At 48.4% G+C, this 25,000-nt stretch overlaps 1 protein-coding gene across 1 annotated transcript in view; it reads right to left on the minus strand.

Annotated features, from left to right (window-relative positions):
* Window positions 1–25,000, minus strand: part of GTF3C2 (general transcription factor IIIC subunit 2) — a gene marked incomplete in the record, with an annotated part of 68,548 nt that overhangs the window by 12,843 nt on the left and 30,705 nt on the right. Inside the window, 4 exon segments of the mRNA XM_056554224.1 lie at window positions 15,410–15,435; window positions 19,965–20,082; window positions 20,161–20,272; window positions 23,705–23,932. Of these exon segments, the coding sequence (XP_056410199.1) occupies window positions 15,410–15,435; window positions 19,965–20,082; window positions 20,161–20,272; window positions 23,705–23,932 (484 nt within the window).

Consider the following 25,000-nt stretch of genomic DNA (forward strand, 5'->3'; position numbering starts at 1 on the left):
GACAAAGAGACTAACCGGACACGGACCCCAGAGGTCCGAGCGGACCAAAGCAACATCCCGTCAGGACGGGAACGGAGGGGGGAACAAAAGGGAAGGTTACTCCAGAAGACCATAGTGTCCGTATAGCGTAACGGACACTGACCAAGGGAAGGATGAACACACCTCTCCAGGGAGACTGCACCGAGGGAGAGCACCAGCAGGACCCAAACAGACGGTGCTAGACCATAGAGGAGTGCATAAACTCCTCAAACAGAGGAGAGCGCCAAGTTTGCATGAGCAGCAGTAATTACCAAGAAACAGGAAGAGAGCTAGGCTGCAAAAGTGCAAAGCTCAGCAAAAGCAAGGGCCCGGCCAGGTACCCCACCTATATAGAGGAAAACCCAGGGCGGTCATGATGAAACTTAGGCACTGACCAGCCGAACCCCCTGATCCCCATACCCCCTGTGGAAAGGGGGTTGTCAAAGTGCGCCAGGCACTATAGGAGCAGGGAAATGCCGCCCGAAGGTAAGGGGGCAAAGTACTAGGTGGATGTCGCCCCCAAGGACCCTGCAACAACATATCGAGGTATGGAGGAGCCAATTTGTGTCCCTGGAGAGATAGGAATTCTGGACACTGGTGCTGGATAAAAGATACAAAGACGTAGCTACGAATGCAAGTAAGAAGCACACAGCAACCAAATCGATGAGAGGAACACCCCAACGTGGTGAAACCCTAGACCAGATGGGCGACAATGGAGCTATCCTGGTTGTTACTAAGGCAACAGAGCCGGTGCCTGAACCACCCTGCACAGGAACCCAGGACAGATACCTGTAGGCAGAGGGTGGGCTTAACTGACTGTTGCCCCATCAGGCCCCATGCCAGAACAGAGGTGCTCAACCTCCATAGACCTGTGGAAACAAGATCACAGGAAGGCCCGAGGCACATATCACCGAAAGGAAGGGAAGGTGGGCTCTACACGAGCAGAGTGGCCCAGCATACATAGGGACACAGACATAGGAGTGAGGTACCAAGGATGAAGATGCGAAAGAAACCGCAGACATCCAACAGACCGGCAGGATGGAAGATCTGCTCCTAGCAGACCAACGTTGCAACCTTAGAAAGGGGAACAGAGAGTGTTGTGGTTGCCGTGAAGGTCCCTGGAACCTGCAGGAAAAACCCACACCCCATCTCCTAATGGTGCTAAAGGGACCTGGTAAAGTAGTTTCACCCTGCGAACCAGTATGTGGTGCATTGTGTAGGGTCCATGGAGCAACATGGGGTCACTCATTAGGAACCACACCTTGGCAGTAGGTTACCTGAACTACCGTCCACGGTGTGGAAAGTGTATGGTAGTTGGCCCGACGTAGTAAGAATGTGGACAGCCATCTGGCCAACTGGTATAGGATTCCTGAATGTACAAGGTCACTACTTCGAAACCTCCCACCTACTGGAGTGCGGCCTAGCCAACGGGCGACCTGGCGGTGTAGGAGATCCAGCAGATGAAGGACTGGCTGCCTGGCAGCAGTAAGGTGTACATGCAGGGACCCTCATCCAGATCCATCACCCCAGCAGTGAGGTACAGGAAACCTGGCCATGCCCGCGGCAGCCCTGAGATCAGAGACCGATGGTGGCGGAAACTGTGCAGACAACAGTCTGGCTGAACAAATACACCTCCAGGTGCTGGCGAAAAGGGGACAGTCAGATATGTGATCACCGTGCCCCATGTCATAGGTGGGAGGTCGGGGAGGCTTAGGAGCCATGGATAGAAACTGCATCCCCCTGGGAGATCGGGGGAGGCTGAGGAGCAGTGGAGCGCATCCCCATGATCCCGTATAGGGTCCGTAGGGTCACTTCTTTGTATACCGCGCACAGCAGTGGGGTGCAGGAACTCGAGCTGCAGATAAATCAGCTGTGTGACAGGTGGCGGAGGAAACCACGCAGACCACTGTCTGGCTGACTGGTTAGGGTCCACGGTAGACAACGGGTCATTCCTTCAGACACCTTGCACCAGCAGTGGGGTACCGGTGTGCCAGCCGGACGCGGCAGCTGTGAGATGAGTGACAGGCGAGACTACTGTCCGGCATATTGATATCAGGTCCAGTCCATGCAGGGATACTCCCACGGAGGCCCTGATCCAGATGTGGGGATCCGGAGCACCAGCCACGGATGCGGTAGCCTGTAAAAAAGGGAATCTTATAGGATGACATGCCAAGAACACCCCCTGGATGGGTGGCTGGCAGACCTGACAGGAACCTCAAAAGAGACCTTAGCGTCTGCCAGGAACGAAGAAGCCCTTGTACGTGGTATGGCACTCAGTGGTAGGGGAGAACAGGTATTGAATACATGCCCAGAAGTTTCCAGGGATCGTGAAATCCCTGACAACAACCCACCACGGCGATTCACAAATGCTCCCTAACAGTGAGAGACAATGCAGAATTTAGGGAATCCAGAGGCATACTTCAACCGACTCAATGTAATTTGTGTATAGCAGGTCACCTTACAGGGCAGCCCCCAATACAGACCCTAGGAAAGGGAACCTGCAGATATTAAACTGGTAAAAACAGATTTGGCCGACCAAGGCTGTAATAGCGAGTGGTTGCCAAGGGGGAGCAGCAATAAAAATTAGAGTGCAATACAATGATTGGCCACAAGAGGGCGCCAAATGGTCATGCAGAAAAGAAGAGTGGGGAGCAAGGCACCCTGCGCTGAATCCGCTCACGAGATCCCCAAAGAGAGATGGGCAGGATGTCCACACCATGGGGACCAATGAAGAAAAAACACATGGGTAGCCCCAGTTCCAAGGCCAAGGGACAAGAATGGGCCAGACAGGAAGAGTTCCCATCGGACCGCAGCTCAGGGAGAACGACGGTGCCACTTTGACTACAGAGCGCCATTGACCCCAGCAATGATGGAGGGGCGGTGCTAAATTCTGCTGAGGGCGCACAGCATCTAGCCGCGGGTAAGCACCTGTCGGTCGTAAGAAGAAGCAGTGGAGCGTGCGAACCTGGAGGGGAGGCGCGCCCTGACCTATCGGTTCGCGCGCTGGCTCAGAGGTACAAGAAAGGCGGAGCCACATGCCGCCATAACCCCCAATCCTGAAGAGGAGGCGCTGCCTGGCCTACCGGATCGCTCACTGGTTTGGGGGGAGAAGAAGGGCAGAGCCATGTGCCACCATAACCCCCTCACCCAGTGTGCTGCCGACCCCCACAGTGGGGTAAGGAAAACCACTATAGCTGGCAGAATGCAGTTAAGAGGTGAGCAAGGAAGAACACCTGCGGAGGGAGCTGCTGCAAATGGCCGGCTGCTGTCCTCCAGAAAACCTAGTACACAGAAACACAGCCCCCCCCCAGGGGACCTGAGTGAGCCCTACACATAAAGCTCCCAATAAAAGGACAGAGTCCCTTCTTATACTTACCCAGATGTCTTCAACCAGCTTATGGCCCCGCTGCATCATACCAGGCTAAGAAAGCGGGGAGAGCAGGGGCAGAGGGGGACCTGGACCCAGGATACAACCTCCAGGCACTGGCCGTTGGCAATAAGGGGTTGACGGCCCATAGGGTTATGTTCCGAGCCCCTTTGTCGCATATGGGGGAACACAAAAGGGAGGGAAAAACCTAATTAAACAGCCCTTATTAGAAAATAATAAAGAAAGACCAGGTCTGGAGAGCTCCCAGACATGTGTCTGCCTCCTACTGACACTAGCTAAAACTGATTACCTCACTTCCAGTGGGCGGGTATATCCTGCCAGGGAGGAGCTGACTTTTTTCCATAGTGTCAGCGCCTCCTAGTGGCAAGAGTATATACTCATCAGTATAGGTGTCTCCCAATGAAGAGCGACAGAGAAAACCCCTTCACAACAGTTGTCCAGTTGAAGAACACTCTCCAGGAGGTAGGTGTGTGTGTCATAGTCATCAAGAGAAGACGTAACCAGAGGGAATACAGAGGCTTCACCACAAGATGGAAACCATTGGGGGCGTCAAAAACACCAAGGCCAGATTAGAGTTTACCAAACGACATCTAAAAGAGCTTCACAGTCCTGGAACAAAGTCCTATGGACAGATGAGACCAAGAAAGAGTCTGGAGAAGAACATGTTCCTAAGCAGACACCTCCTCAGTGAACATGGTGGTGGGAGTGTCATGGCATAGTGGGCATGTATGGGGCCACTGGAACCGCTCCTCATATTTATTCATCATGTGACAAAAAAAGCAGGATGAATTCTCAAGTGTTTCATATTATCTGCTCATATTCAGCAAAATGCTTCAGAACTCATTGGACGGCGATCACAGTGCAGATGGACAGACCCAAAGCAAAAGAACCAAAGAGTTTATTAAGGGGAAGAAGTGGAATGTTCTGTAATGGCCAAGTCACCTGACCTGAATCCCACTGAGCATTTCATCTACTGAAGACAAAACTGAAGGAAAAATGTCCCAAGAACAAGTAGGAACTGAAGACAGAGCAGAAGAGGCAGCAGAGGATCACCAGGGATGAGACCAGCAATGTCTACTGATGTCTATACGTTCAGCATCACCAGGGATGAGACCAGCAATGTCTACTGATGTCTATACGTTCAGCATCACCAGGGATGAGACCAGCAATGTCTACTGATGTCTATACGATCAGCATCACCAGGGATGAGACCAGCAATGTCTACTGATGTCTCTACGTTCAGCATCATCAGGGATGAGACCAGCAATGTCTACTGATGTCTATACGTTCAGCATCACCAGGGATGAGACCAGCAATGTCTACTGATGTCTATACGTTCATCATCACCAGGGATGAGACCAGTAATGTCTACTGATGTCTATACGATCAGCATCACCAGGGATGAGACCAGCAATGTCTACTGATGTCTATACGATCAGCATCACCAGGGATGAGACCAGCAATGTCTACTGATGTCTATACGATCAGCATCACCAGGGATGAGACCAGCAATGTCTACTGATGTCTATACGTTCAGCATCACCAGGGATGAGACCAGTAATGTCTACTGATGTCTATACATTCAGCATCACCAGGGATGAGACCAGTAATGTCTACTGATGTCTATACATTCAGCATCACCAGGGATGAGACCAGTAATGTCTACTGATGTCTATACATCCAGCATCACCAGGGATGAGACCAGCAATGTCTACTGATGTCTATACATCCATCATCACCAGGGATGAGACCAGCAATGTCTACTGATGTCTATACATTCATCACCACCAGGGATGAGACCAGCAATGTCTACTGATGTCTATACGTTCACCATCACCAGGGATGAGACCAGCAATGTCTACTGATGTCTCTACGTTCAGCATCACCAGGGATGAGACCAGCAATGTCTACTGATGTCTATACGTCCATCATCACCAGGGATGAGACCAGCAATGTCTACTGATGTCTATACGTTCAGCATCACCAGGGATGATACCAGCAATGTCTACTGATGTCTATACATCCAGCATCACCAGGGATGAGACCAGCAATGTCTACTGATGTCTATACGTTCAGCATCACCAGGGATGAGACCAGCAATGTCTACTGATGTCTATACGTTCACCATCACCAGGGATGAGACCAGCAATGTCTACTGATGTCTATACATTCATCATGACCAGGGATGAGACCAGCAATGTCTACTGATGTCTATACGTTCAGCATCATCAGGGATGAGACCAGCAATGTCTACTGATGTCTATACGTTCAGCATCACCAGGGATGAGACCAGCAATGTCTACTGATGTCTATACATTCATCATCACCAGGGATGAGACCAGCAATGTCTACTGATGTCTATACGTTCATCATCACCAGGGATGAGACCAGCAATGTCTACTGATGTCTATACGTTCAGCATCACCAGGGATGAGACCAGCAATGTCTACTGATGTTTATACATTCATCATCACCAGGGATGAGACCAGCAATGTCTACTGATGTCTATACATTCATCATCACCAGGGATGAGACCAGCAATGTCTACTGATGTCTATACGTTCATCATCACCAGGGATGAGACCAGCAATGTCTACTGATGTCTATACGTTCAGCATCACCAGGAATGAGACCAGCAATGTCTACTGATGTCTATACGTTCAGCATCACCAGGGATGAGACCAGCAATGTCTACTGATGTCTATACATTCATCATCACCAGGGATGAGACCAGCAATGTCTACTGATGTCTATGAGACCAGCAATGTCTACTGATGTCTATACGTTCAGCATCACCAGGAATGAGACCAGCAATGTCTACTGATGTCTATACGTTCATCATCACCAGGGATGAGACCAGCAATGTCTACTGATATCTATGCGTTGAGCATCATCAGGGATGAGACCAGCAATGTCTACTGATGTCTATACATTCATCATCACCAGGGATGAGACCAGCAATGTCTACTGATGTCTATACGTTCAGCATCACCAGGGATGAGACCAGTAACGTCTACTGATGTCTATACATTCAGCATCACCAGGGATGAGACCAGTAATGTCTACTGATGTCTATACATTCAGCATCACCCGGGATGAGACCAGCAATGTCTACTGATGTCTATACATCCATCATCACCAGGGATGAGACCAGTAATGTCTACTGATGTCTATACGATCAGCATCACCAGGGATGACACCAGCAATGTCTACTGATGTCTATACGTCCATCATCACCAGGGATGAGACTAGCAATGTCTACTGATGTCTATACGTTCAGCATCACCAAGGATGAGACCAGCAAAGTCTACTGATGTCTATACGATCATCACCAGGGATGAGACTAGCAATGTCTACTGATGTCTATACGTTCAGCATCATCAAGGATGAGACCAGCAATGTCTACTGATATCTATACGATCATCACCAGGGATGAGACCAGCAATGTCTACTGATGTCTATACGTTCAGCATCACCAGGGATGAGACCAGCAATGTCTACTGATGTCTATACATCCAGCATCACCAGGGATGAGACCAGCAATGTCTACTGATGTCTATTCGTTCAGCATCACCAAGGATGAGACCAGCAATGTCTACTGATGTCTATACGTTCAGCATCACCAGGAATGAGACCAGCAATGTCTACTGATGTCTATACGTTCATCATCACCAGGGATGAGATCAGTAATGTCTACTGATGTCTATACGTTCAGCATCACCAAGGATGAGATCAGCAATGTCTACTGATGTCTATACGTTCATCATCACCAGGGATGAGACCAGCAATGTCTACTGATGTCTATACGTCCATCATCACCAGGGATGAGACCAGCAATGTCTACTGATATCTATACGATCAGCATCACCAGGGATGAGACCAGCAATGTCTACTGATGTCTATACATTCAGCATCACCAGGGATGAGACCAGCAATGTCTACTGATGTCTATACGTTCACCATCCCCAGGGATGAGACCAGCAATGTCTACTGATGTCTATACGATCAGCATCACCAGGGATGAGACCAGCAATGTCTACTGATGTCTATACGATCAGCATCATCAGGGATGAGACCAGTAATGTCTACTGATGTCTATGAGACCAGCAATGTCTACTGATGTCTATACGTTCATCATCACCAGGGATAAGACCAGCAATGTCTACTGATGTCTATACGATCAGCATCACCAGGGATGAGACCAGCAATGTCTACTGATGTCTATACATCCATCATCACCAGGGATGAGACCAGCAATGTCTACTGATGTCTATACATCCATCATCACCAGGGATGAGACCAGCAATGTCTACTGATGTCTATACGTTCAGCATCACCAGGGATGAGACCAGCAATGTCTACTGATGTCTATACGATCAGCATCACCAGGGATGAGACCAGCAATGTCTACTGATGTCTATACGATCAGCATCATCAGGGATGAGACCAGTAATGTCTACTGATGTCTATACGATCAGCATCACCAGGGATGAGACCAGCAATGTCTACTGATGTCTATACATCCAGCATCACCAGGGATGAGACCAGCAATGTCTACTGATGTCTATACGATCATCATCACCAGGGATGAGACCAGCAATGTCTGCTGATGTCTATACGTTCAGCATCACCAGGGATGAGACCAGCAATGTCTACTGATGTCTATACATTCACCATCACCAGGGATGAGACCAGCAATGTCTACTGATGTCTATACGATCATCATCACCAGGGATGAGACCAGCAATGTCTACTGATGTCTATACTATCAGCATCACCAGGGATGAGACCAGCAATGTCTACTGATGTCTATACGTTCATCATCACCAGGGATGAGACCAGCAATGTCTACTGATGTCTATACATTTACCATCACCAGGGATGAGACCAGCAATGTCTACTGATGTCTATACGATCATCATCACCAGGGATGAGACCAGCAATGTCTACTGATGTCTATACGTTCAGCATCACCAGGGATGAGACCAGCAATGTCTACTGATGTCTATACATTCAGCACCACCAGGGATGAGACCAGTAATGTCTACTGATGTCTATACGATCAGCATCACCAGGGATGAGACCAGCAATGTCTACTGATGTCTATACAATCACCACCAGGGATGAGACCAGTAATGTCTACTGATGTCTATACGATCAGCATCACCAGGGATGAGACCAGCAATGTCTACTGATGTCTATACGTTCATCATCACCAGGGATGAGACCAGTAATGTCTACTGATGTCTCTACATTCATCACCAGGGATGAGACCAGTAATGTCTACTGATGTCTCTACATTCAGCATCACCAGGGATGAGACCAGCAATGTCTACTGATGTCTCTACATTCAGCATCACCAGGGATGAGACCAGCAATGTCTACTGATGTCTATACGTTCAGCATCACCAGGGATGAGACCAGCAATGTCTACTGATGTCTATACGATCATCATCACCAGGGATGAGACCAGCAATGTCTACTGATGTCTCTACATTCAGCATCACCAGGGATGAGACCAGCAATGTCTACTGATGTCTCTACATTCAGCATCACCAGGGATGAGACCAGCAATGTCTACTGATGTCTATACATTCATCATCACCAGGGATGAGACCAGCAATGTCTACTGATGTCTATATGATCATCACCAGGGATGAGACCAGCAATGTCTACTGATGTCTATACATTCATCATCACCAGGGATGAGACCAGCAATGTCTACTGATGTCTATACATTCAGCGTCACCAGGGATGAGACCAGCAATGTCTACTGATGTCTATATGATCATCACCAGGGATGAGACCAGCAATGTCTACTGATGTCTCTACGTTCAGCATCATCAGGGATGAGACCAGCAATGTCTACTGATGTCTATACGATCAGCATCACCAGGGATGAGACCAGTAATGTCTACTGATGTCTATACGATCAGCATCACCAGGGATGAGACCAGCAATGTCTACTGATGTCTCTACATTCAGCATCACCAGGGATGAGACCAGCAATGTCTACTGATGTCTATACGTTCAGCATCACCAGGGATGAGACCAGTAATGTCTACTGATGTCTATACGATCAGCATCACCAGGGATGAGACCAGCAATGTCTACTGATGTCTATACGATCAGCATCACCAGGGATGAGACCAGCAATGTCTACTGATGTCTATACGTTCAGCATCACCAGGGATGAGACCAGCAATGTCTACTGATGTCTATACATTCAGCATCACCAGGGATGAGACCAGCAATGTCTACTGATGTCTATACGTTCAGCATCACCAGGGATGAGACCAGCAATGTCTACTGATGTCTATACGTTCAGCATCACCAGGGATGAGACCAGCAATGTCTACTGATGTCTATACATTCATCACCAGGGATGAGACCAGCAATGTCTACTGATGTCTATACATTCATCACCAGGGATGAGACCAGCAATGTCTACTGATGTCTATACGATCACCATCACCAGGGATGAGACCAGCAATGTCTACTGATGTCTCTACGTTCAGCATCACCAAGGATGAGACCAGCAATGTCTACTGATGTCTCTACGTTCAGCATCACCAGGGATGAGACCAGCAATGTCTACTGATGTCTCTACGTTCACACTTCAGGCTGTAAAGGATTTGTAAGTATTAAAAAGTGAAAGTTTGATTTAGGATTATTATTCTGTCCCATTACTTTTGGTCCCATAACAAGTGGGAGGCACATATGCAAACTGTTGTAATTCCTCCACCGTTCACCTGATTTGGATATAAATATCCTCAAATTAAAGCCGACAATCTTGTTTGTTTCATTTCAAATCCATTGTGGTAGTGTATAGCGCCAAAAATGTTACAATTGTGTCCATGTCCCAATATTTATGGACCTGACTGTATCAGGGGGTGAATACTTTCATTGTCTCTCTGTCTAGATCACATGACATCTGTCACACCTCACTGACTTTAATTAAAAAGGAACCTAGAGACAGCGAAACGATTATTGACCAAGAGCGGGTGACCGTGGGGGGGAATAAGGATGATTTAGTGATGATGAGAAGGTTACACTGAGGCAATGACCATGACATGTAGAAGTGAGGAGAATCTATAATATTATATATACATATCCCCTATATACACACACACAGGTCACGTGTCCTCTATACATATCCCCTATATATACACAGAGGTCACGTGTCCTCTATACATATCCCCTATATATACACACAGGTCACATGTCCTCTATACATATCCCCTATATATACACAGAGGTCACGTGTCCTCTATACATATCCCCTATATACACACAGGTCACATGTCCTCTATACATATCCCCTATATACATACACACACAGGTCGCGTGTCCTCTATACATATCCCCTATATATACACACACACAGAGGTCACGTGTCCTCTATACATATCCCCTATATACACACAGGTCACGTGTCCTCTATACATATCCCCTATATACACACACACAGGTCACGTGTCCTCTATACATATCCCCTATATACACACACACAGGTCACGTGTCCTCTATACATATCACCTATATACACACAGGTCACGTGTCCTATATACTTATCCCCTATATACACACACACACACAGGTCACGTGTCCTCTATACATATCACCTATATACACACACACACAGAGGTAACGTGTCCTCTATACATATCCCCTATATATACACACAGGTCACGTGTCCTCTATACTTATCCCCTATATATACACACATAGGTCACGTGTCCTCTATACATATCCCCTATATACACACACACACACAGGTCACGTGTCCTCTATACATATCCCCTATACACACACAGGTCACGTGTCCTCTATACATATCCCCTATATATACACACACACAGGTCACGTGTCCTCTATACATATCCCCTATATATACACAGGTCACGTGTCCTCTATACATATCCCCTATATATACACACACAGGTCACGTGTCCTCTATACATATCCCCTATACACACAGGTCACGTGTCCTCTATACATATCCCCTATATATACACACAGGTCACGTGTCCTCTATACATATCCCCTATACACACAGGTCACGTGTCCTCTATACATATCCCCTATATATACACACACAGGTCACGTGTCCTCTATACATATCCCCTATATACACACACAGGTCACGTGTCTATACATATCCCCTATACATACACAGGTCACGTGTCCTCTATACACATCCCCTATATATACACACAGGTCACGTGTCCTCTATACACATCCCCTATATATACACACAGAGGTCACGTGTCCTCTATACATATCCCCTATATACACACACAGATCACGTGTCCTCTATACATATCCCCTATATACAAACAGGTCACGTGTCCTCTATACATATCCCCTATATATACACACACACACAGGTCACGTATCCTCTATACATATCCCCTATATATACACAGGTCACGTGTCCTCTATACATATCCCCTATACATACACAGGTCACGTGTCCTCTATACATATCCCCTATATATACACACACACACAGGTCACGTATCCTCTATACATATCCCCTATACATACACAGGTCACGTGTCCTCTATACATATCCCCTATATATACACACAGGTCACGTGTCCTCTATACACATCCCCTATATATACACACAGGTCACGTGTCCTCTATACACATCCCCTATATATACACACAGAGGTCACGTGTCCTCTATACATATCCCCTATATACACACACACACAGGTCACGTGTCCTCTATACATATCCCCTATACACACACACACACACAGGTCACGTGTCCTCTATACATATCCCCTATATACACACAGGTCACGTGTCCTCTATACATATCCCCTATATATACACACAGGTCACGTGTCCTCTATACATATCCCCTATACATACACACAGGTCACGTGTCCTCTATACATATCCCCTATATACACACACATGTCACGTGTCCTCTATATATACACAGTTCACGTGTCCTCTATACATATCCCCTATATACACACAGTTCACGTGTCCTCTATACATATCCCCTATACACACACAGGTCGCGTGTCCTCTATACATATCCCCTATACACACACACAGAGGTCACGTGTCCTCTATACATATCCCCTATACACACACACAGAGGTCACGTGTCCTCTATACATATCCCCTATATATACACACACAGAGGTCACGTGTCCTCTATACATATCCCCTATACATACACACAGAGGTCACGTGTCCTCTATACATATCCCCTATACACACAGGTCACGTGTCCTCTATACATATCCCCTATATATACACACAGGTCACGTGTCCTCTATACATATCCCCTATACACACAGGTCACGTGTCCTCTATACATACCCCCTATATATACACACAGGTCACGTGTCCTCTATACATATCCCCTATATATACACACAGGTCACGTGTCCTCTATACATATCCCCTATATACAAACAGGTCATGTGTCCTCTATACATATCCCCTATATACACACACAGGTCACGTGTCCTCTATACATATCCCCTATACACACACAGATCACGTGTCCTCTATATATACACACAGTTCACGTGTCCTCTATACATATCCCCTATATATACACACAGGTCACGTGTCCTCTATACATATCCCCTATACACACAGGTCACGTGTCCTCTATACATACCCCCTATATATACACACAGGTCACGTGTCCTCTATACATATCCCCTATATATACACACAGGTCACATGTCCTCTATACATATCCCCTATATACAAACAGGTCATATGTCCTCTATACATATCCCCTATATACACACACAGGTCACGTGTCCTCTATACATATCCCCTATACACACACACAGGTCACGTGTCCTCTATACATATCCCCTATACACACACAGGTCACGTGTCCTCTATACATATCCCCTATATACACACACACACAGAGGTCACGTGTCCTCTATACATATCCCCTATACACACACACACAGGTCACGTGTCCTCTATACATATCCCCTATATATACACACAGGTCACGTGTCCTCTATACATATCCCCTATACACACACAGGTCACGTGTCCTCTATACATATCCCCTATATATACACACACACACAGAGGTCACGTGTCCTCTATACATATCCCCTATATACACACACACAGAGGTCACGTGTCCTCTATACATATCCCCTATACACACACACAGAGGTCACGTGTCCTCTATACATATCCCCTATATATACACACAGAGGTCACGTGTCCTCTATACATATCCCCTATATATACACACAGAGGTCACGTGTCCTCTATACATACCCCCTATACACACACAGAGGTAACGTGTCCTCTATACATATCCCCTATACACACAGGTCACGTGTCCTCTATACATATCCCCTATACACACAGGTCACGTGTCCTCTATACATATCCCCTATATATACACACAGGTCACATGTCCTCTATACATATCCCCTATACACACAGGTCACGTGTCCTCTATACATATCCCCTATATACACACACAGTTCACGTGTCCTCTATACATATCCCCTATATACACACAGTTCACGTGTCCTCTATACATATCCCCTATATACACACACAGGTCACGAGTCCTCTATACATATCCCCTATATACACACACAGGTCACGAGTCCTCTATACATATCCCCTATATATACACACAGATCACGTGTCCTCTATACATGTCCCCTATATACAAACACAGGTCACGTGTCCTCTATACATATCCCCTATATATACACACACAGGTCACGTGTCCTCTATACATATCCCCTATATATACACACACAGGTCACGTGTCCTCTATACATATCCCCTATATATACACACACACACAGATCACGTGTCCTCTATACATATCCCCTATATACAAACAGGTCACGTGTCCTCTATACATATCCCCTATATATACACACACACAGGTCACGTGTCCTCTATACATATCCCCTATATATACACACACAGGTCACGTGTCCTCTATACATATCCCCTATATACACACAGGTCACGTGTCCTCTATACACATCCCCTATACATACACAGGTGACGTGTCCTCTATACACATCCCCTATATATACACACAGGTCACGTGTCCTCTATACACATCCCCTATATATACACACAGAGGTCACGTGTCCTCTATACACATCCCCTATATATACACACAGAGGTCACGTGTCCTCTATACATATCCCCTATATACACACACACAGGTCACGTGTCCTCTATACATATCCCCTATACACACACAGAGGTCACGTGTCCTCCATACATATCCCCTATATATACACACACAGAGGTCACGTGTCCTCTATACACATCCCCTATATACACACACAGAGGTCACATGTCCTCTATACACATCCCCTATATATACACACAGAGGTCACGTGTCCTCTATACATATCCCCTATATACACACACACAGGTCACGTGTCCTCTATACATATCCCCTATACACACACAGAGGTCACGTGTCCTCCATACATATCCCCTATATATACACACACAGGTCACGTGTCCTCCATACATATCCCCTATATATACACACAGGTCACGTGTCCTCCATACATATCCCCTATATATACACACAGAGGTCACGTGTCCTCTATACATATCCCCTATATACACACACACAGAGGTCACGTGTCCTCCATACATATCCCCTATATATACACACACACAGGTCACGTGTCCTCTATACATATCCCCTATACACACACAGAGGTCACGTGTCCTCTATACATATCCCATATATATACACACACACAGTTCACGTGTCCTCTATACATATCCCCTATATATACACACACACAGGTCACGTGTCCTCTATACATATCCCCTATATATACACACAGGTCACGTGTCCTCTATACATATCCCCTATACACACACACAGGTCACGTGTCCTCTATTCATATCATATATCATATATTATATATATATATATATATATATATATATATATATATATATATATATATATATATATATATTCTTTACCTTACAGATCGTCAGCTCCCCGGTATCTGCGGAAGAGAAAAGAAAAATTCAGAAGAGTGATGACTATGTCCACTATAGATCACTGATCCCTCCTAGAAGAGTGATGACTATGTCCACTATAGATCACTGATCCCTCCTAGAAGAGTGATGACTATGTCCACTATAGATCACTGATCCCTCCTAGAAGAGTGATGACTATGTCCACTATAGATCACTGATCCCTCCTAGAAGAGTGATGACTATGTCCACTATAGATCACTGATCCCTCCTAGAAGAGTGATGACTATGTCCACTATAGATCACTGATCCCTCCTAGAAGAGTGATGACTATGTCCACTATAGATCACTGATCCTCCTAGAAGAGTGATGACTATGTCCACTATAGATCACTGATCCTCCTAGAAGAGTGATGACTATGTCCACTATAGATCACTGATCCCTCCTAGAAGAGTGATGACTATGTCCACTATAGATCACTGATCCCTCCTAGAAGAGTGATGACTATGTCCACTATAGATGACTGATCCTCCTAGAAGAGTGATGACTATGTCCACTATAGATCACTGATCCCTCCTAGAAGAGTGATGACTATGTCCACTATAGATCACTGATCCCTCCTAGAAGAGTGATGACTATGTCCACTATAGATCACTGATCCCTCCTAGAAGAGTGATGACTATGTCCACTATAGATCACTGATCCCTCCTAGAAGAGTGATGACTATGTCCACTATAGATGACTGATCCCTCCTAGAAGAGTGATGACTATGTCCACTATAGATCACTGATCCTCCTAGAAGAGTGATGACTATGTCCACTATAGATCACTGATCCTCCTAGAAGAGTGATGACTATGTCCACTATAGATCACTGATCCTCCTAGAAGGGTGATGACTATGTCCACTATAGATCACTGATCCCTCCTAGAAGGGTGATGACTATGTCCACTATAGATCACTGATCCTCCTAGAAGAGTGATGACTATGTCCACTATAGATCACTGATCCCTCCTAGAAGAGTGATGACTATGTCCACTATAGATCACTGATCCTCCTAGAAGAGTGATGACTATGTCCACTATAGATCACTGATCCTCCTTGAAGAGTGATGACTATGTCCACTATAGATCACTGATCCTCCTAGAAGAGTGATGACTATGTCCACTATAGAGATCACTGATCCTCCTTGAAGAGTGATGACTATGTCCACTATAGAGATCACTGATCCTCCTTGAAGAGTGATGACTATGTCCACTATAGATCACTGATCCTCCTAGAAGAGTGATGACTATGTCCACTATAGATCACTGATCCTCCTAGAAGAGTGATGACTATGTCCACTATAGATCACTGATCCTCCTAGAAGAGTGATTACTATGTCCACTATAGATCACTGATCCTCCTAGAAGAGTGATGACTATGTCCACTATAGAGATTACTGATCCTCCTAGAAGAGTGATGACTATGTCCACTATAGATCACTGATCCTCCTTGAAGAGTGATGACTATGTCCACTATAGATCACTGATCCTCCTAGAAGAGTGATGACTATGTCCACTACAGATCACTGATCCCTCCTAGAAGATTTATGACTACGTCCACTACAGAGATTACTGATCCTCCTAGAAGGGTGATGACTATGTCCACTATAGATCACTGATCCCTCCTAGAAGAGTGATGACTATGTCCACTATAGATCACTGATCCTCCTAGAAGAGTGATGACTATGTCCACTATAGATCACTGATCCTCCTAGAAGAGTGATGACTATGTCCACTATAGATCACTGATCCCTCCTAGAAGAGTGATGACTATGTCCACTATAGATCACTGATCCTCCTAGAAGAGTGATGACTATGTCCACTATAGATCACTGATCCCTCCTAGAAGAGTGATGACTATGTCCACTATAGATCACTGATCCCTCCTAGAAGAGTGATGACTATGTCCACTATAGATCACTGATCCCTCCTAGAAGAGTGATGACTATGTCCACTATAGATCACTGATCCTCCTAGAAGAGTGATGACTATGTCCACTATAGATCACTGATCCTCCTAGAAGAGTGATGACTATGTCCACTATAGATCACTGATCCCTCCTAGAAGAGTGATGACTATGTCCACTATAGATCACTGATCCTCCTAGAAGAGTGATGACTATGTCCACTATAGAGATTACTGATCCTCCTAGAAGAGTGATGACTATGTCCACTATAGAGATCACTGATCCTCCTAGAAGAGTGATGACTATGTCCACTATAGAGATGACTGATCCTCCTAGAAGAGTGATGACTATGTCCACTATAGAGATGACTGATCCTCCTAGAAGAGTGATGACTATGTCCACTATAGAGATCACTGATCCTCCTAGAAGAGTGATGACTATGTCCACTATAGATCACTGATCCCTCCAGAGGACCCTGATAAGTTCTGGAGGTGAATATAAATGGGCGGTCAGCAGGAGGGTCAGGTGGGAGCAGCTCAGCCGAGGACTGTGGTTGTGGAGGCGACATGCGAGGTCATGACCTTCACCATCTCCCAGGATGATGTCTGCTCAGTGTCCGGCAGCAGCATCTACAGCTCCAGATCCCCCCCCCCCCACCCGGAGACGTCTGTACAGGGAGATAAGAGGAGGATGACACACGATAGATTGGTTTGGTCCCCTTCCTCCTCCCATCACCTCTGTGGCCCCGGGATTTATGGACTCTCATCCTCCACAGCAGATACCGCTGCAGCATTTCACACAGTCCTGGCCACAAATATGGCAACTAGAGGGCACAGAGCGTCCCCTACAGGGCAACACATCAATCACCCATAGGACACCAGGTCCTGGGGGACGGTCTGTATTATAAAGATGGAGATGTGGGGGGCACTGACTATAATGATAGGGATAAGAGGACGGGTAATGACTCTGAACGGAAACGCTCCCGAGGGGCACTCCAGCAGAGAGGAGGGGGCGACAGAGGAACAGTGGGGGGGTGACAGAGGAACAATGGGGGGGCGACAGAGGAACAATGGGGGGGGGGCATGTCAGCACCGTGTATAGTATTTACACCTCATACAGTGGGTTCAGATTGTGAGCTCCTGGGCTGAGGGATGATGGGGGTGAAGCTCCTGGGGGGGGACCCCCACAATCATACACATCTATATACAGCTCGGCTGTGTACGGCATTAACCCCTTCTTTCCCTGCAGGCAGACAGCAGGCGGCCTCCCTACACCACACAGCAGGGTGCGGACACACAAGGGTTAATGTCTCCACACTGCAGCCGCTCAGCCATGTAATGACCATCTGCAGCCGACAATGGGGGGGGGGGAGGGACGAGGACGAAAGACACCCCCCCCCCCCCCCAAAGGAGAAACAAGGAAGCATTAACCCCGACATGTCTGCATCACATTCACCATGGGGATCTGCAATCGATAAAGGGAATTCACAGGTCACATGACTGCGCTGCATTAAGAACGCTACATCTGTAGAGCTGAGCTGTGATTGGTGACATCAGATGGGGCAGAATTTGGTGTAAACATAAAGCCTGGGCCTCTTCGGCCTGGGTCAGGCTGTGGGGGTGTTTGGAGGCATTTTCTGGGCACTTTGGGCCCGTCAGTAACAATTGCTCCTGGTATAAACAGCACAGCCGACCTGAGTATTGTCACTGACCATCCCTTATGGCCACAGTGGAGCCATCTTCTGATCCTTCCAGCAGGATAATGCCCCATGTCACATGACCATCTCCTACAGGACAATAAGGTCACACGACCATCTCCTACAGGACAATAAGGTCACACGACCATCTCCTACAGGACAATAAGGTCACACGACCATCTCCTACAGGACAATAAGGTCACACGACCATCTCCTACAGGACAAAAAGGTCACATGACCATCTCCTACAGGACAAAAAGGTCACATGACCATCTCCTACAGGACAATGAGGTCACATGACCCCATCTCCTACAGGACAATGAGGTCACATGACCCCATCTCATACAGGACAATGAGGTCACATGACCCCATCTCATACAGGACAATGAGGTCACATGACCCCATCTCATACAGGACAATGAGGTCACATGACCCCATCTCATACAGGACAATGAGGTCACATGACCCCATCTCATACAGGACAATGAGGTCACATGACCCCATCTCATACAGGACAATGAGGTCACATGACCCCATCTCATACAGGACAATGAGGTCACATGACCCCATCTCATACAGGACAATGAGGTCACATGACCCCATCTCATACAGGACAATGAGGTCACATGACCCCATCTCCTACAGGACAATAAGGTCACATGACCATCTCCTACAGGACAATGAGGTCACATGACCCCATCTCATACAGGACAATGAGGTCACATGACCCCATCTCATACAGGACAATGAGGTCACATGACCCCATCTCCTACAGGACAATGAGGTCACATGACCCCATCTCATACAGGACAATGAGGTCACATGACCCCATCTCATACAGGACAATGAGGTCACATGACTCCAATGGCCTCCAGTGTCCCCCCCCATGATACACCAGGGGCAGCAGTCATTACCTTTTTCATGGCTCTTCCGCTGGGAGTTCAGGGCTTCTGGGTGAGGTAGACTGTAGATCTGTACATGGCCACTGGAGAACGCCACTGCCAGGATTCCGAGCCGCACCATCTCCGTGCCCTGTGCAGGTCATACCACGTTATACACAAGTGATCCTGCACCATGTAGGTCACCCACCCATCACCCCGCAGATCTTACCTTTCTTGGGGTGCCAGGGGGCTCCCACCCTCCACTAGGACAAAACTTCAGGTCCCATATGCAGCCGTCATCTATTGCCAGACCATAGGAGAAGGAGGCTGCCGAGTCCACCCTGATGGGGGTAAGAGAAGTGAGCCAGGACATCACATGACCCGTACACACGACTAGCGGGCGTCACATGATCCGTACACACGACTAGAGGGCGTCACATGATCCGTACACACGACTGGAGGACGTCACATGATCCATACACACAACTAGAGGGCGTCACATGATCCGTACACACGACTGGAGGACGTCACATGACCCATACACACGACTAGAGGACATCACATGACCCGTACACACGACTGGAGGACGTCACATGATCCATACACACAACTAGAGGACGTCACATGATCCGTACACACGACTGGAGGGCGTCACATGATCCGTACACACGACTGGAGGACGTCACATGATCCGTACACACGACTGGAGGACGTCACATGATCCATACACACAACTAGAGGACGTCACATGATCCGTACACACGACTGGAGGGCGTCACATGATCCGTACACACGACTGGAGGACGTCACATGATCCGTACACACGACTGGAGGACGTCACATGATCCGTACACACGACTAGAGGACGTCACATGATCCATACACACAACTAGAGGACGTCACATGATCCGTACACACGACTGGAGGGCGTCACATGATCCGTACACACGACTGGAGGACGTCACATGATCCGTACACACGACTGGAGGACGTCACATGATCCATACACACAACTAGAGGACGTCACATGATCCGTACACACGACTGGAGGGCGTCACATGATCCGTACACACGACTGGAGGACGTCACATGATCCGTACACACGACTGGAGGACGTCACATGATCCGTACACACGACTAGAGGACGTCACATGATCCGTACACACAACTAGAGGACGTCACATGATCCACACACAACTAGAGGGCGTCACATGATCCACACACAACTAGAGGGCGTCACATGATCCGTACACACAACTAGAGGACGTCACATGATCCGTACACACAACTAGAGGACGTCACATGATCCGTACACACGACTGGAGGGCGTCACATGATCCGTACACACGACTGGAGGGCGTCACATGATCCGTACACACGACTAGAGGACGTCACATGACCCGTACACACGACTGGAGGACGTCACATGATCCGTACACACGACTGGAGGACGTCACATGATCCATACACACAACTGGAGGGCGTCACATGATCCGTACACACGACTGGAGGACGTCACATGATCCGTACACACGACTGGAGGACGTCACATGATCCGTACACACGACTGGAGGGCGTCACATGATCCGTACACACGACTGGAGGACGTCACATGATCCGTACACACGACTGGAGGACGTCACATGATCCATACACACAACTAGAGGACATCACATGATCCGTACACACAACTAGAGGACATCACATGATCCACACACAACTGGAGGACGTCACATGATCCGTACACACAACTAGAGGACGTCACATGATCCGTACACACGACTGGAGGGCGTCACATGATCCGTACACACGACTGGAGGACGTCACATGATCCGTACACGACTGGAGGACGTCACATGATCCGTACACGACTGGAGGACGTCACATGACCCGTACACACGACTAGAGGACGTCACATGACCCGTACCCACGACTGGAGGACGTCACATGACCCGTACCCACGACTGGAGGACGTCACATGATCCGTACACACAACTAGAGGACGTCACATGACCCGTACACACGACTGGAGGACGTCACATGACCCGTACACACGACTGGAGGACGTCACATGACCCGTACACACGACTGGAGGACGTCACATGACCCGTACACACGACTGGAGGACGTCACATGACCCGTACACACGACTGGAGGACGTCACATGACCCGTACACACGACTGGAGGACGTCACATGACCCGTACACACGACTGGAGGAGATCACATGATCCACCAACACAACTAGAGGACATCACAGGAACCGGGGGCATACATCAGCCATCTCCTCACATTCTCCACAGCCTGGAGGACACCACATCCCAGGAGATCCACCAACCCCCCCAGCCCGACCTCACCGGAGATCCACCAACCCCCCCAGCCTGACCTCACCGGAGATCCACCAACCCCAGCCTGACCTCACCGGAGATCCACCAACCCCAGCCCGACCTCACCGGAGATCCACCAACCCCAGCCCGACCTCACCGGAGATCCATCAACCCCCCCAGCCTGACCTCACAGGAGATCCACCAACCCCAGCCTGACCTCACAGGAGATCCACCAACCCCAGCCTGACCTCACAGGAGATCCACCAACCCCAGCCTGACCTCACAGGAGATCCACCAACCCCCCCAGCCCGACCTCACCGGAGATCCACCAACCCCCCCAGCCTGACCTCACAGGAGATCCACCAACCCCAGCCTGACCTCACAGGAGATCCACCAACCCCAGCCTGACCTCACAGGAGATCCACCAACCCCAGCCTAACCTCACAGGAGATCCACCAACCCCAGCCTGACCTCACAGGAGATCCACCAACCCCAGCCTGACCTCACAGGAGATCCACCAACCCCAGCCTGACCTCACAGGAGATCCACCAACCCCAGCCTGACCTCACAGGAGATCCACCAACCCCAGCCTGACCTCACAGGAGATCCACCAACCCCAGCCTGACCTCACAGGAGATCCACCAACCCCAGCCTGACCTCACTGGAGATCCACCAACCCCAGCCTGACCTCACAGGAGATCCACCAACCCCAGCCTGACCTCACAGGAGATCCACCAACCCCAGCCTGACCTCACAGGAGATCCACCAACCCCAGCCTGACCTCACAGGAGATCCACCAACCCCAGCCTGACCTCACAGGGGATCCACCAACCCCAGCCTGACCTCACAGGAGATCCACCAACCCCAGCCTGACCTCACTGGAGATCCACCAACCCCAGCCTGACCTCACAGGAGATCCACCAACCCCAGCCTGACCTCACAGGAGATCCACCAACCCCAGCCTGACCTCACAGGAGATCCACCAACCCCAGCCTGACCTCACAGGAGATCCACCAACCCCAGCCTGACCTCACAGGGGATCCACCAACCCCAGCCTGACCTCACAGGAGATCCACCAACCCCAGCCTGACCTCACCGGAGATCCACCAACCCCAGCCTAACCTCACAGGAGATCCACCAACCCCAGCCTGACCTCACAGGAGATCCACCAACCCCAGCCTGACCTCACAGGAGATCCACCAACCCCAGCCTGACCTCACCGGAGATCCACCAACCCCAGCCTGACCTCACAGGAGATCCACCAACCCTAGCCTGACCTCACAGGAGATCCACCAACCCCAGCCTGACCTCACAGGAGATCCACCAACCCCAGCCTAACCTCACAGGAGATCCACCAACCCCAGCCTGACCTCACAGGAGATCCACCAACCCCAGCCTGACCTCACCGGAGATCCACCAACCCCAGCCTGACCTCACATGTACAAACCCTTTATCTGGGCTCAGGACTCCAAGGTGCCACAATTGTAGAAGTGCTGGTCCAGTGTGTGTAACATGGAGCTTGTGCCGATCGTCCATTCCATGGTGACAATACAGCGCCACATACTGGCAGGAATTAGAACCCCACAAAGTTGGGCACCAATCAAGAGACCACACTGGGCCCCCCACAAAAAAGGTCCCATCAAAGCGCTGAGGGTGAGGGGGCAAAGACTGGAACCTGCAGAAAGAAAGTAAGTGAGACACCGAGGGTAATATGGACAATACACACTATATATGACAAGTGAGGCTGATAAGATGCCCCCCACGTGTGTGTGTGTCCCCCAATGGTATACATATGTCAGATACCACGTGTCCCCCCCCCACGGTATACATATGTCAGATACCACGTGTCCCCCCCCCACGGTATACATATGTCAGATACCACGTGTCCCCCCCCCCCCACGGTATACATGTCAGATACCACGTGTCCCCCCCCCCCAACGGTATACATGTCAGATACCACGTGTCCCCCCCCCCCCCACGGTATACATATGTCAGATACCACGTGTTCCCCCCCCCCACGGTATACATGTCAGATACCATGTGTCCCCCCCCCCCCCCCCCGGTATACATATGTCAGATACCACGTGTCCCCCCCCCCCCACGGTATACATGTCAGATACCACGTGTCCCCCCCCCCACGGTATACATGTCAGATACCACGTGTCCCCCCCCCAACGGTATACATGTGTCAGATACCACGTGTGTCCCCCCCCCCACGGTATACATAGGTTAGATACCAGGTGCGTCCCTCCCCCCCCAACGGTATACATATGTCAGATACCACGTGTGTCCCCCCCCCCACGGTATACATAGGTCAGATACCACGTGTGTCCCCCCCCACGGTATACATAGGTCAGATACCACGTGTCCTCTCACGTGTATGGCGGTAAATGTGGCCCCCCCTGAAATGTCTCTATATAATGAAGTATTCCTCACAGGAAAGGATTGCAGTAACACAGGTTTATTCCGTGTGTGTGTGTCTATATATATATATCTCCTCTCCTCTGTATATATCTAGATCTCCTCTCCTCTGTATATATCTAGATCTCCTCTCCTCTGTATATATATATTGCAGTAACACAGGTTTTGCTATACACATGTTTATTCCCTGTGTGTGTGTGTGTGATTATATATATATATATATATATATATATATATATATATATATATATATATATATATATATATATATATATATATAGAGATCTCCTCTCTGTATATATATAGATCTCCTCTGTGTATG

Source organism: Hyla sarda, unplaced genomic scaffold (genome assembly GCF_029499605.1).
Source record: "Hyla sarda isolate aHylSar1 unplaced genomic scaffold, aHylSar1.hap1 scaffold_607, whole genome shotgun sequence".
Classification (NCBI taxonomy): domain Eukaryota; kingdom Metazoa; phylum Chordata; class Amphibia; order Anura; family Hylidae; genus Hyla; species Hyla sarda.